Source organism: Labeo rohita, chromosome 9 (genome assembly GCF_022985175.1).
Source record: "Labeo rohita strain BAU-BD-2019 chromosome 9, IGBB_LRoh.1.0, whole genome shotgun sequence".
NCBI lineage: Eukaryota > Metazoa > Chordata > Actinopteri > Cypriniformes > Cyprinidae > Labeo > Labeo rohita.
Genome location: NC_066877.1, coordinates 41,273,894 through 41,288,932, shown reverse-complemented (window position 1 = coordinate 41,288,932; position 15,039 = coordinate 41,273,894). Strand labels below are relative to the sequence as shown.

Here is a 15,039-nt window from a genome sequence, read left to right as displayed (position 1 = left end):
ACAAGCCCATTGCTGGATGCTTCTGCCCATCTGAAGGATTTCCTGGAGTGTCATGAGTTCTATTTCTTCTGTGATGCATATGTGGAGTTTCTGCACGAGGGCGCCCTCCAGCTTACAGTGTGAATGAAACAGGCATTACATGTGTTTATAGCACTCAATAGTGGCCAATCCATCCTATCTTGGCTAAAAATACAAAAAAATGACACTTCTCTCAAATAAAGTCTAGACTGAAAACATCAAAATAATCAAAAATTTCAGTGTAGTGTTCGTTACTTCATGCAATCATTTACTTGTTACATTGTGGCATTTAAGACAGAATTTTAATATTTTGGTTCCAAGCATGATGTCTACATACAATCATACTGTCTACTGCAATATTTGAAATTATACCAGAGGAGACAGTCAGGTGTGGATACAGGATATCATATATTTAAAAAAGCCTCAAAACAAGAATAAAAAAAAAAAATACAAGCAAAAGATGTGGTTATGAGCGTAGTCTTAATGTCAAACAGATACCTGTTTTCTGGTGCTATTTTAAAGGGTTAGTTCACCCAAAAATGATAATTAGCCCATTACTCACTCACCCTCAAGGCATCCTAGGTCTATATGACTTCCTTCTTTCAGTCAAATGCAATCAGAGTTATATTAAGTTTTATAATGACATAGACGGATGGGTGTTTCTCTTCAACAACCCAAAACAAGTCCAATAAAGCACATCCATCCATAATAAAAGTGCTTTGCACAACTCTGGGGAGTGAATAAAGGCATGTAGTGAATCAATGTGTTTTTGTAAGAAAAATATCCATATTTAAATCCTAATAAACAGTTGTATACGGAAGCCGCTCCAGAGGGATGACGTGGGACATACGCGTAGTGCATGCGCACCAACATTTGTATACAGGAGTAAAGGAAGCAAAGTTTCCTTACTGAAGGATCCTTAGATCCTTCCATGCAAATTATTGTGTTGTGTTTAAATGTTATGTTTGTTTTCAATTTTATTTATAATCATTTATTTACATAATTATTTATAATCATTTTATAATCATTAGTCATTCGCATAATTCATATTTAATTATTTATTTGATTATTTAAGTATTTATCATTTATTCATATATATTATTCATTTATATGTTTTTATATTTTATATTTCTTACTATTTTTCCTTGCTTACGCATTTTCATTATTGTTCAGTTCCATTTTTAGCAAAAGAAAACCAGTCTCCTCTTGGCTTAAACTGAAATCCTCCAACATTTTTCTTTACAAATCCTCATTTTATCCCTCTAACTCGTGACTGTTGTTTTGCTCTCTCTGCACGTCTGGGTTCGTCACTTCCGAGCAATGCACGCGCAACGCCTACATCTTCTGCCCGAAGCGGCTTCTGTGTACAAAAATGCATTGATTCGCAACAAGAGGCCTTAGGGTTAGGGTTTACCCCTCGGAGCTGTGTGAAGGCACTTTTATATTATGGATGGATGCTCTTTATTGGACTTGTTTTGGACTGTTGAAGACAAACACCCACTCATTGCTAATATAAAGCTTGAAGGAACAGAACAATTTTTAATATAACTCCGACTGCATACGTCTAAAAGAAGGTGAGTAAATAACTCATTTTCATTTTGGGGTGAGCTAACCCTTTAAATTCCAGGGCCATTTAAAGCTTTCTTCACAATGCACAAAAATACTGTCTCACTTTCATGACTTCTTAGGTGTTTCTATCAGGTGAGATGTCAAAAATGTATTATACTGATCACAGTTAATGCGCCTTCCTCCAGACTGAATGTGCTGGTGACCTATAAAATAGCTTCATTTGGTAAACCTTGTCACGGTCACACTTTATTTCCAGAATGATGTTGAATGGCGTTTCAGAGGTGTGTGAACTCCTTTGTGAGTGTTCAGGTTTCCTATAAAACAGTTCTCCCCTGAGTGCAATGTCGTGTGGGTTTCTTCACATGATTCCACACATATTTCATGTGGATCTTAAGATTTTCTATTTGTGAGAAGCTCTTGCCACAGGCCTTCTGTGTTTTTTCATGTGAGCATTGAGGCTACCTTTATGACTTAAACCCTTTCCACACAGAGGACATTTACAGCATTTCTCTGCTGAGTGAGTCTTCATGTGGTAATTAAGGCTTACTTTACGTATGAAACGCTTTCCACACTGATCACATCTGAAGGGTTTCTTTCCAGTGTGACGGATCTTGTGACACTTAAGGCTAAATTCTGTTGTGAGGCACTTTCCACAACGATCACATGTGTACAGTTTCGGTCCAGTGTGAATTCTCATGTGGTAATTACGGGTGTATATATGTGTGAAACTCTTCCCACAATACTTGCAGGTGTAAGGCTTCTCTCCAGAGTGAACTCTCATGTGGACTTTAAGGCTCTGTTTTACAGGGAAACTCCTTCCACACTGTTCACATGTGTAAGGCTTCTCTCCAGTGTGAATGGTCATGTGGGATTTAAGGGTGTTTTTCTGTGTAAAACTCTTTCCACACTGCTGGCAGGTAAAAGGCCTCTCTCCTGAGTGAGTTCTCATGTGTCTTTGAAGGTGCACTTTTTGTGCAAAACTACTTCCACACTGTTGGCATGTGAAAGGCTTCTCTCCTGAGTGGGTTCTCATGTGATTTTTAAGGTGTCCTTTTTGAGTGAAACCATTTCCACACTGTTGGCAGGTGTAAGGCTTCTCTCCAGTGTGGGTTCTCATGTGTCTTTTAAGGGCTCCTTGTTGAGTGAAGCTCTTTCCACACTGTTGGCAGGGGTACGGCCTCTCTCCAGTGTGAACTCTCACGTGCAATTTAAGTTTTTGTTTTTCACCGAATCTCCTCCCACAATGATGGCAGGTAAAAGAGCTGTTAGATTTGGTTTTCTGAGCTCTTTTTTGTATAGACGTCATTTTAGTCTTTTTGACTTTTTCACCAGTTATGAAATCATGACATTCCTCATACTGATCTGTCTGTTCCATTTCATACGGATCTTGATTCTCCTCTTTCAGCATCAGCAGGTCTAAAGTGAAAATACAAAAAACAAATACGGGTTAACCACAGTTTAAAGCCTTAAAGCAAAAGATGTGAAAACCAACATGAAAGCACTTAAAGCTGGGACACCAAGCCGACCAAAGAACTAGCAGCGACGAAAGCAGACGGTGTTGTCGCTTTGCGTCGGCAGTGTCTAGACCAAAAAGCTGTGCTTGAACACACCGCTCAGACTTCAACCGACTGCAAATGAACATGTGCATTCTATGCAAGAGGAATTAGCCATCTATATCAGCAGCTATCAATAGCATATATTCGTCATTCAAAAGGAGAAACTGAAACCAGGATATAAACAAAGCAGCTCTTGCTTACCATTATGTTTCGTTAATAACTTTATTTTAAGCAGCTCATGTTGTTTACATATTGGAATGCTTGGGTAAGGTCACGTAACATTACAGCAACCTTCTGTCTGTCACATTCATTTACTTGCCTGTTTTCGGAATTCTCGTGGTAATTACACTGTAAAAAAATAAAAGACGCAATTTGTTGAGTCAGCTTAAAGTAATTAGTTATCCTGCTGCCTTTAAATTTTAAGTTTAGTCAACTGGAAATGTTCAGTTGTACTAAGTAACAACTTACATATTTGTGTTTGCTAAACTTAACAGATGGGTAAGTAACCCAGCTGCCTTAAAATTTTAAGTTGATTCAACTCAAACATCTAAGTTGTCAGTATAATTTAACATTTCAAGTTGACTAAACTTTTTTTTTTTGAGTTGACTGAACTTAAAAAGGCAGCCAGGTTACAAATTATTTTAAGTTGTCTCAACAAATGTTTTTTTTTTTTTTTTTTTTTTTTCAGTGTACTCTTTTGTTAAACTGAGCATCCAATCAGAGTTCTGAAAACGTGTTGAATCGGGCGAATGTGAAACACCAAACAAACTATCTCCACAGATGCTCACAGATCGCTGGCCATCAGCTTGGTGTGTCCCAGGCCTAAAAACCAACAACTTGTATGGGCACTTCTCCTGGAAAAGCGGGCACACGCGTCAACCAGAGCTAGCGCGATAATTCTTCTTTCAGCAGTGCTGCACAGGACTTGCTCAAGAAGAAAGACTCTTTGGAGACATGAAGGATGCAGTACTACTCCATAGGGACTCAAGATTAACATGAGATTGAGTGAAAATGTGTGTTATTTCTCCTTTGATCATAATCCAGATTTCTAAATTCAGCCAAGTTAGCTCTAGTGTGGTTTGAACTCTCCATGTTCAACAAAAAATATAAGATGCAAATTCCAACTGTTATTTCACACCTCCGTTCGGAGAATGCTTATCTTGGTCTGCGTACCTAAGGAAGAAGTGCAAAAGGCTCAGAATGATTCTGTAGCCAGATATACGCTTCATACTAGCAGTGGGGAAAAAAGGGCCAAAAAAAACCCATAAACAAATAAAAAAACAGAATCAATAATTGTAGATATTGAATTGTTTTACATGAGTTCTTGTTTACAAAAAAAAATCATGCACACATCACGGCTAAGCTACAACAAGTAAACGTCAGCTGCGCGGACGCCAGGGCTGGGTTGACATGAATATCAATTTCTCATTTTTATCAACTTTCATTTTGATAAACCAAGATTCTTTTGTCTATGCTGTTTTCAGTCTGTGCATGAACATTAAAAACTAAAAGAAAAATCATTTGTATCGTGTCTGTCATCTAATAATCACAATGAGACTTTTTCGAATTCAGTCGTTTTTATAAATGTGTAAACAATAAATGTTGTTTGACGTTCTTTGATGTGGGATGACTATGATCACTATAGCCACCTCAGTTCACACAGAAGTGTGGATCAAGTGCACACCAGTGGTTTCTAAGGTCCGGACCTCTACATTTTTCTGAGGTGGGAATAATAAAGGTTCTGAAATAATTGCCTAATATTAACTCTTCTTTGGTGCTGCATTGATGTTGCACAATGCCAAAGAGAACTGGCGTCAACAGTCTCTCCTCGCTCATCAATGTCAAAATGTTTGAGATAACCGCCCGGTTAGACAACTGTGCCAAACCATGCCGATAGAGTGTGCGCTAGGCGGAAGCGCGCTATTTGATCTAACAGAGTTAGGTTAAGCTGTTTCATAAGCAACTGTAGGAAACTAAACATAACTACTATTTAAAGAATGGCAAGCACAGTATTAGTCATCAACACTTGGTAATGACCAGACTGGTGAGATCAGTTTTGAAATTGTTGTTTTGAATTTGAAGTAATGCTCGCTCAAGTTTAATCAAATCCCTAAACAATTATTTGTTTTATTCTACTCTGTGAGACCTTTCAAATGACATATGACTGTCTGAGTTGTATGATGTTTTATATTAGAGTACACAGTGCACACACACACACACACACACACACACACACACACACAAACAAACAAAACATATTTCCAAAATTATGAATACATTTTTCTATTTATCAGCAAATAATTCAGCACTACTTAGAAATTGAGTAACACCAGAGTGCAGTCTGGACAATGGGGCGGGGCGACACGTGTCACTCCACCCAAGGTAAATTCTCCCCGCCTTTGAAATTTTCCTCCGCCACAGCAGGGGCAGTTTGCACTGAAACAAGCAAAACGGTAATGGCAGCAGCATTCGTTTACCACGATGGCTGCATGAGGTGAGTAAAATTGTTCTATAAATTTATAGAAATATTAGGGCTGGGTAAAATATTGATTCTTCAATGTTAATCGATCTTCAATTAAACGAAACAATATTGATTTGACAAATCCAGAATATTTAGTTTAAGGAAAGCACAAAGCGAAACTGAACGGCAAATCACAGTGGAGAGCAGCGCCCGCAATAGTTCAGCAGCTTCACTTTAATCTGTCCATTGTTGTTTTATTTATACTGAGTGCTAATTTGTATCAATTGTAATGTCTGCGTGAGAGCCAAGTAGGTGAATATTGTCTGTATTGTTTGCCTTATGGTAAGAGAATGGCTGTTATACTCTCGTGCTGATGGAAGTAGCCGATTAGCAATGCACAGCTCGTCTTACTGGCTTGATTCAAAGCACTCCTGAGTGTTTATATATCTTTCGATTCGAAATGCTGATATTTATCTGCTGTATATCGCGTTTATTATTAGATGTGTGGGTTATTAATGCCATGATGCTGCATTCGCATTAGTGGCACCCTCTTGTGAACACAAAGAGCATAACAGCTTGTTGTAAACTAACATTACTAATACAGGTTAGGGTTTCCAACCTCGGTCAATTGCACCTGAACCTGTTCATCAAGGTGTTCAGGGTTGCATGATAATTAAAGAGAGGTGTGTTGGAGCTGAAGTCTCCAGGAGCAGAGTTAGAGACCTCTGTACTAATACGTTGCTGTTATTGCCTTTATAGTTATAAAATTCAATTCAAAATGAATTTACGGTTTAATGCAAATTTATTAGTTGCCATCTTTATGCACATATCAATAGGTTTATTTCCTCTTGTATTTGTATCAGAAGCACACGTCTGCCCATCATCCTTCAGTAAAAAAAGATTTGTCTAATCTCTGCAGTGTCTCTCTTCACTTGTGACCGACTACGTGCTGTTTTGCAGCCATCTAAATTAATATACACCTAATCATCTCTGTTTCAAAGTGTGTATTTCAGTAATGTAGCTAAGAATGAGGTTTTCAGTTACCAGCATTTATATTAAAATATAAGGATTCCATCTCTGCAAAACAAACATTTTAAGTGAAATATTGAAAACTAATTAATATCGAATCGAATCCATTTAAATAAGAATCATATCTAATCGCCAACTTGGTCATAATACCCGGTCCTAATAATTTACGTTTAACGTGTTGTACAAGAATTGAATGTGACTTGATCACTTCAGCATATCCTAGTGCCGTTCAAATAATAAAATTAATCTGTACTTTGTTTTTTCCACTTTAGATAAATCTATTATTTCTGTTCCTGTTTTACAAAAGCACCACACCATTTTAAATAAAGGAGAAGATGACGTTTTTATTAAGTCTTGTTTAAAACAGCGCCCATTTTGTGACTCAAATTCTAATTCTGTCTCTCACATGGTACAAATCCATGTGCGTAGACACTTGGATGCTGCCAGAAAGTACAAAGTTTTGTTTCTCCATATTGATGATTTGTTGTAATTAATTTATATTCACTTGTAGCTATATTCATTTTGCTTCTTAGTAATTTATGCATCGTTTTCAGATTTCATCACTGTCCAATTCAGCAGCCAGTGCAGAGAGAGGGCCCACTGTCACTGCTGTGACTGTGAGAACACCGTTATTAATCGGTCACAGTTAACAACTCACATATTAAGCCACCCTGCTTCTACTTATGACATGCATATTGTGAATAAAGACTCCATCCACCTGGTAATAGAGGGAGAGGCAAACGAGGCGAACTGCTGTGCTTTTATGCCGGAGATTTGAGTGCAGGGTCCACTTGACCATTGTTTGTTTTATATTGCCGTGTAAACTTAAAAAAAAAAAATATCACAGATTTATCTCAGCTGTTTTTGGGGGTTTTTTTGGCCATAATGCACCACTCTTCGTACTTCCAAGCCTGCCCAAAGCATCATACTTCTCTAAACCAATAAGTTGTAAATATGTCAAACTTTTTTTTTACACCAATAAGCTCTACTTTAGCATAAACCAATAACGGTTAAGCAAAGCGGAGTCGCCCCGCCCCATCGTCCAGACTGCACTCTGGAGTAGTTGTAGAAATTAATCAAAGAGATTTTTTTTTCCTTCGCTAGGGGGCGCAAACCACTCAGGTTTAGAGGAACTACACAGCACTCGTTAGGAGTTGATAAAAATGGTTGGATGCATTCAAAAGCGGAATTTCTAAGGTTTAAAATGGTACCCAATAATATTTAAAAAATAGACAAAATAGACATTCTAGGTTTGACATTCTGTTGCCAACTGATTTACGAGCTAAAACGCCACATGACAGCATATATCTTTAGCTCTAAATGATTATGGGGAGAATTTTCTGCAAATAATGATGTGCCATGTGATGTGACATGTGCTCCTCAACTACTCAGCGTTGATCGAATAATGACATCGTTAAAAGCTGAGTTTGTAAGCTTTACAATAATACTTATTTTTTGTTATTCCATTCAGTGGTTGCTTATGAACTGTTTAATGTTTAACAGGGTTAAGTAATAGAAATTAATGGTTTTCGTTATTTTCAATTAAGCAGATATTGGGTTTATTGTAACGCAAAATAATTGTTATTTCTCCTAATTTATTGGGTGACGTCAAAATAACAAACGTCCAACACTGAAGTGGATTTTCTCAGGTGCACTTCGTACAGTGGCTATAAAAAGTTTACACACCCCTGTTAAAATCCCAGATTTCTGTGATGCAAAAAAAAAAAAGGAGACTAAGATAAATAATTTCAGAACTTTTCCACCTTTAATGTGACCTACAACCTGTAAGTAAAGATAAAAACTAAGATAATGTGGTTGCAGCGTGTAGACTTTTTTACATCCACTGTATGTGTGTTCACGTGACCATGAGGCGACCAGATCTACGTCAAATAAACCCACTTTAATTAGGACACTCGTATCGTCATTCATTTCTCTACAGCTGGACATTTTAAGAAACAAACGAGAGAGTCGAACTTTGAGAATAAAAACCAACCTGTTTGTTCCTCAGTATCTCTCAGACTGAACACTTCTTCAATCCTGATGTCTTCACTCTCCTCTTTAATACACGCCATCTTCACTAACACGTGGATCTGAGTCGCCTCAGCAGGAGTTTCTCTGTGTGTTTGGTCACTCTGTCCTGTTTAAGATGAACATAATAATGCACAGAAAGCAAAATAAAGCCAGAATAAATATCTGTTTGCATATCAGTGAGCTCCCTAGTTCAGAGTTAAATCACTTGATTAGACAAAAACAATTAAAACTAGCACTACAAACTCATAAAAGAGCACAAATTATACAGGCATTGAATATGTACATATGGGGAAATAAAATTAATAAATACACTTGCAGGAAAGCATTTCTAACTGGTTTGTAATAGTTGTGTTTGTGTTTTTCGAGCGATCTGAATCACTGAATCTAAGAAACATTTCATTTAATTTCAAAAAGCGCCGTTTCTCCGTCTCTTCTTCCTAATTCGTGTTTATGAACTGATTCACAACACGGAGCAAAAACAGAAGCACCTCTTCTGTTCCTCACACAAATAACGTTTATTAATGTTAGATGAAAAATTACAATGTCACATTCAAGAGCAAGCAATTAATCTTGCATCGCTTAAAAACTATTAAATTGATTCAACGGTTTCTATTAGTTTAAGCAGTTTATATTTTTTTAGACACACAGACCTGTCTTCAGCAGAATCACAACAGATGCGGAGCGCGGCGCAGCCTTGTGACGTCACGTCGCCAGAACAAAATTAAAGTCCTCTGTGCTCTTCTGAGAACCAGCTCACAATGAACAGCTTTCACACAAACCCACATTACAGAGCTTGAGCTATAACGCAGCTGTTCTTGCTGTATGATCAGACATTTATTTTACATTAAGATGACCAGATTTTTAAAATAAAAACGGGGGACATTTCCTAGTTCAATGGTAAAAATATAATTGAAATCTCACGTTTTATTATCCATGCATTAAAAAAAAAACAGTTTTTGTATTTTTATTGTTTTAGGCTTTCGAATTCAACTAATGAACTGAATTACTGTATTTCTAATTCATTCATTGTTCAGCAGTGCACAGATGATAGTAAGTGACGCAGTTCCTTTAAAGTTACTACTTCAGCAGATTTCATAGCATCATAAACATGGAATAGAAAGAGTAATATAAAATGTATTTAAAACATATTTGAATCATATTTACCCTTCTAAACAAGTGGTAAGGAAACTAGTCCACAGATTTCTCAGATTTCTCACTGTGCTCCATCTCTGACAAAATGGTGATCATTTTTTTTTCTTTAATTTTTCAAGTGATTTGCTCTTTTAGAACTCTTAGAACTCAAGGAAGTGACCTCATTAAGCAGTGCATCACATTGGTCACATTAGGGCATTTCTCCTGCAGTGTGGCTGCTGCCTTCTGACTTTTTTTGTTCAACAATGCACAGATGACCAAAGTTACTACTTCAGCTGATTTCATAGCATCGTGAACATGGAATAGAAGGAATAATGTAAAATGAATTTAAAACATATTTACACAAAATAAAATGCTCAGTATGTTGTGATCAGTTCACTTCACTGGTTGTCTTTTGCCCTTCCAAACAAGTGGTAAGGAAACTAGTCCACGTATTTCTCAGATGAATGTATTTTCCTGAGGTTTGCTCCGTCTTTGAACAGCTTCTCCATGAACTCCTGGAAGGAGAGGTTGAAATTTGTTCTCGCAATAAGCATACATTTGATAGTAGAAACAGTAAACCTATTTCTTGATGCTGTCCATGCATCATTCTTCTGAGAGAACACCCTCGCAACCGGTGCGTTCCTCCCTGGCAAGCACATGATGACAGTTTCGAGAGGTTGGTGTGTTGGATGTCATTGTGCTCCATTTCTGACAAAGTGCTGTTTCATTTTTTTTTTCCATTTTTCAAGTGATTCGCCTTTTAAGAACCCTTGCATGCAAGTGACTTCATCAAACAGTGCATCCTCATTGATGGCCACATTAGGGCATTTCTCCTGCAGTGTGGCTGCTGCCTTCTGAATTTCTTCACGTTGCAGGTCTTTGAGATCGTCTGTGTGCTTGCCCCGTGCTTTTATGTATGTCACTGTAGTTGTGAAGAATGATTTTGACGTTTCAAGAAAAGACTCTCTAGAAATTGCTCCATTGTCCACGAGCAGTCCTCTTACCAAAACAGGAATTAAGTTTTCGTCACATCTTAATGTCAGTTTTGTCTCAAAGTTGCGGCAGACTCAACAGCACAACGGTCCCTCAAGCATCTTAATTGTTTCATGGAATACAGTTAAGTTTTCGTGTACAAAGGCCAGCCAAAGTTCAGTCAGTGGATCTTCAAAGATTGTTCGCAGATACACAGGGCACTTGTCTTCTGAAAGGAAAAAAAGATTTGAATGGCTCATACGTTTGCAGCACTCGTTTAATTGCAGAGAGCATAGACAGCCAGCGAACATTACTGTGACCAAGTATGTTATGGTATTCCTGACCAACAAACTCACAAAAGCTCTTTAGGCTTTCAACTCTGACTGTTGTGTAAAAATACAAAATATCCTCAAAATTTTGTGAGCAGGTAGTCGACATCAAGGGGAATCATATCTAAAGCTGTTCTGGCTGTGTTATGAATGATGTGGGTCAATCACTTCACTCGCTAAGACCCTTCTTCCTCGGCTGGGATCGTGAAACGTCATTATGAAACCAAGCACACACATTTTGAACAAAATTACCCTCAGAACACAGAGTTAAGGACCACAAAAATAAACCAGCTGAAATCATCCTATGAAGCTACAAGCAGTGTAATAGTTAGATCAGCCACACAACAGGAGCGAGCAACGGAAGCCTCACTAAGAGTAGCATGGGTCCTGGGAAAAAACAAGAAACCTTTCTCTGATGCTGAAATAGTCAAGGAGTGTATGAGTGAAGTGGTGACTGCTCTTTTTGAAGGGACTCAAAAGGATGAAATAATCCAGAAAATAAGCCAAATACCCTGTTCTGATTCCACTGCGGCAAGACGAACTGAAATACTTGCTGTTCATTTGCTTGAACAACTTAGCTCTGCTATAAAAAAAGCCAAATTCATTTCATTGGCTGTGGATGAATCCACAGACAGCACAGACAATGCACAACTCATGGTCTTTGTCAGATTTTTTGATGAAGAAAAGGGAGAATTTTATGGAGAAGTTTTGGGTCTTACAAACCTCCATGGACACACAAGGGGGGATGACATTTATGAAGCAGTGACACAGATGCTTAGAGACAGAGAGATAGACCTGAAGCATGTTGTTTCTATTGCTACTGATGGCACACCATGTATGATTGGGAGACAGAGGGGATTAGTGTCACGCTTGAGAGCTCACCACCCTGACCTCATGGCATACCACTGCATAATTCACCAGATGGTTTTGTGTGCCAGCCTTGGAGAAAGGTACTCAGAAGTAATGACAACAGTCATGAAACTTGTCAACTATCTGAGAGCATCCTCTGCTCTGCAACATCGTTTGTTGCGCTCATTTCTAGTAGAGGTGAATGCAACATCTGATGATTTGCTCCTTCACAACAATGTCCGGTGGCTTAGTAAAGGCAAGGTACTGGAGCGGTTTTGGGCACTGCGGAAAGAGCTGGAGACATTTCTGTTGGATCAGAAGAGTGCAAAAGCCAAACCGTTTGTGGATTTCATGAAGAATGAAGAAGAAATGGAAGTTGTTGCTTTTCTAACTGACATTACTTCCCATCTCAACGACCTTAATTTGAAACTCCAGGGCAAAAACAGCACAGTGTGTGACCTCATGTGAGCTGTCCGTGCTTTCCAAAGGAAGCTGGAGGTGTTCAAATGTGACTTAAAGCAGAACCTTCTTCACTTCCCAAGACTTTTGGATCAGACTGCAGGAAAACATCACCGTCACAATTATGCTGAATTCCTGGAAAAGCTGATTACAAATTTCCAAACTCGCTTTGAAGATTTCCCTCTCGGAAAACAAGTCTTGTTGTGCATCGAAAATCCATTTCTTGTCAAAAGTATTGCAGAATTCTCAACTGAAGCCATGAAAGTCTTCCCATGGGCCAATGCTGCTACTCTGCAAACAGAGCTAATTGAGCTCCAAGAAAACCTAGCACTGCAGGAATCTCACTGTGACCCTGTCACCTTCTGGACAAAGATGGTTACTGCAGCAGGTGTTCCTCTCCTGCAGAAGATGGCCCTTCAAATTCTCACCATGTTTCCTTCAACATACTGCTGTGAATCTGCCTTTTCAACCATGAACATGGTGAAAAACGCATACCGCAGCACACTCACCAATGAACACTTACATCAGTGCCTCCGCCTGGCCCTCACACCTGTTAAGCCCAAGTTTAAACAGCTGGTGGCACAAAGAAGGTGTCACCTTTCGCACTAAAGGTCTATCATTTTTTGTGTACAGTTCCAAAGTTTTGAGGTTTGTTTTTTTGTTGTTGTTGGAGTATTTGGAATTTGACCGTTACTTTTCCGGACCTCGGACTGAACGGAAATTTGGTAAGTGGACCTTTCAAGTTTATATTTGAGTACCCCTGGCTTAGAGCCTTTGAAGCCGCATTTAAACTACATTTTGGAAGTTCAAAATCGGGGCACCAATGAAGTCCGTTATATGGAAAAAATCCTGAAATGTTTTCCTCAAAAAACATAATTCTTTTATGACTGAAGACAGAAAGACATGAACATCTTGGATGACAAGGGGGTGAGTACATTATTTGTAAATTGTTGTTCTAGAAGTGGACTTTATTGTGTATTCTCAAAAATATACTATGCTATTTTACTCAATATGGTACTATTTTATGATGTGTGGTCATAACAGTAATCAATAGACTGATCAATATGCTGATTGTTACAATACTGGATGTCTTAACACAGATTGAGAGTCATGTGTATACTGTTGGGCAGCACCAGGGATTTCCACTGGACCACACCAGTGAACTTAAGCGAACCAATGAACTTTGGGTATGTATGATATATGACAGGTGCATGTAAACAGGTTTGATGTATGTCCCATGTGACCACCTCCAACCAATTGGAGATGGCAGAATAAAAGTTATTTTTAAAAATGGCTGATCTAGCCAAATTCCACCATTAAAAATGGGCCAGGTGTGCTAGTAATTAATTGTGGCAAACCAGACAGGCATAACCAATAAAAAACCAGAATTACCAGTTTTGGTGAGCATGGATAGGTATAAGAATGGATACCCGGACAGACGGAGACTAGATGCGGTAACCGTTGTCTCGGCTTTGTTGCTTTGTTCAGTAAAGTCTTATTTTGACATCTGGAACTCTGCTTCTCGAGCTTCATTGACTTCATTGAGAAAGTTCATCAACTTTGCTCCACAAGAACTTCTCCTTTAATACTCAGTCTGAATGATGGATGACTGATTGTCATCTTAAAAATAAAGTTCTGACGTGATGATGGAAGTCCAAAGTAATGCAGTAATAGGTATTGGACACAAACACACACACATACATACCTATATATACTGTTTATTGTTGTTTTGTTGTGTTTGTTAAAATGCATGGTTAAAACTAATGTTCTTAAAGAGAATAGATTTTAAAGTATTTTTGGACTGCAGAAACTGGCCACTGAATCCACTCTTAATTTTGGTAGAACCTGGCATTTTTGGGATTAAAAAACTGCCTTTAGGACAAACACACACACACACTACTTATTTGTTGTTCTTCATTTGTTTATATTGTGTGAATTTTACCTTGGTTTGTAATGAATTAAATAAAACGAGCAAAACACTCCGTGGTGAAAAGTGCATTGTAATAAAATGACTTAATTTTGACGCCTATTACTGAGCAATTTTAACATTCACAACATCTTAACATCATTAAAACTATTAAAGTTATTAAAAACAATCAACATGTAATACGAAACACAACAAGAAAGTTGGATGAACACAAAGGTAGAGTGAAGTATCTGCATTTTGATGGTTAAAGGTCACATAAGTGATCATGGATTTTATCTCTAAAAATAATTCTTCCTCAGAAGGCATTACATGAATGCATTACCACTAATCTACCCACAACCTGTTTGACTGGCTGGTGTAAAAAATTTAAAGCCATTTTTCTCAGTTTTAGTGTTGGAGTTGTTACTGCAGAGACCAAGAGAGTGGGCTATCTACTTACAACCCTAGCAGTGGAGATGGCACTGTCTAGGCAAGGGCTCAAGGGGACCGCTACTTAAAAAACATAAAAACGGGCACAGCTATCCTCAAATAGCTATATACCTAGGAAGGGGCACCAGCAGCAGCCCTGGTCACATGTTTTCCAGTTTGCAGTTCCTGATTTTGAAAGTGAAACCAGGAGCTGAACTGCACATTGTTGTTTGCTTAGTCAATAGAAGGGGGTGCAAGTCAGAAACAGTGAATAACCAGAGACACACTGAGAGAGCA

General features: G+C 38.2%; 2 protein-coding genes across 2 annotated transcripts in view; both read right to left on the bottom strand.

Moving 5' to 3' along the window:
• Nucleotides 1-9,351, bottom strand: part of LOC127171048 (gastrula zinc finger protein XlCGF8.2DB) — a 32,076-nt gene extending 22,725 nt beyond the window's left edge. The window contains exon 1 of the mRNA XM_051119467.1: nt 9,315-9,351. The gene's annotated coding sequence lies outside the window, so the exon portion shown is untranslated. The remainder of the gene's footprint in view (nt 1-9,314) is intronic.
• Nucleotides 408-9,391, bottom strand: LOC127171047 (gastrula zinc finger protein XlCGF8.2DB-like). Its single transcript, XM_051119465.1, has 3 exons — nt 9,315-9,391; nt 8,627-8,770; nt 408-3,003 (listed from the first exon to the last, which is right to left on the bottom strand). Exons 2-3 carry the CDS (start codon nt 8,703-8,705, stop codon nt 1,988-1,990), a joined length of 1,095 nt encoding a protein of 364 aa, XP_050975422.1. The 5' UTR covers nt 8,706-8,770; nt 9,315-9,391; the 3' UTR covers nt 408-1,987.
• Nucleotides 9,392-15,039: the final 5,648 nt, after the last annotated feature.

Bases quoted from the DNA above. Each gene is read 5' to 3' on its own strand.
- LOC127171047 (XM_051119465.1), bottom strand. From the start codon at position 8,705: ATGGCGTGTATTAAAGAGGAGAGTGAAGACATCAGGATTGAAGAAGTG. The intron at 3,004-8,626 runs GTTGGTTTTTAT...TTTTCACTTTAG, and splicing joins AGATACTGAGGAACAAACAG to ACCTGCTGATGCTGAAAGAG.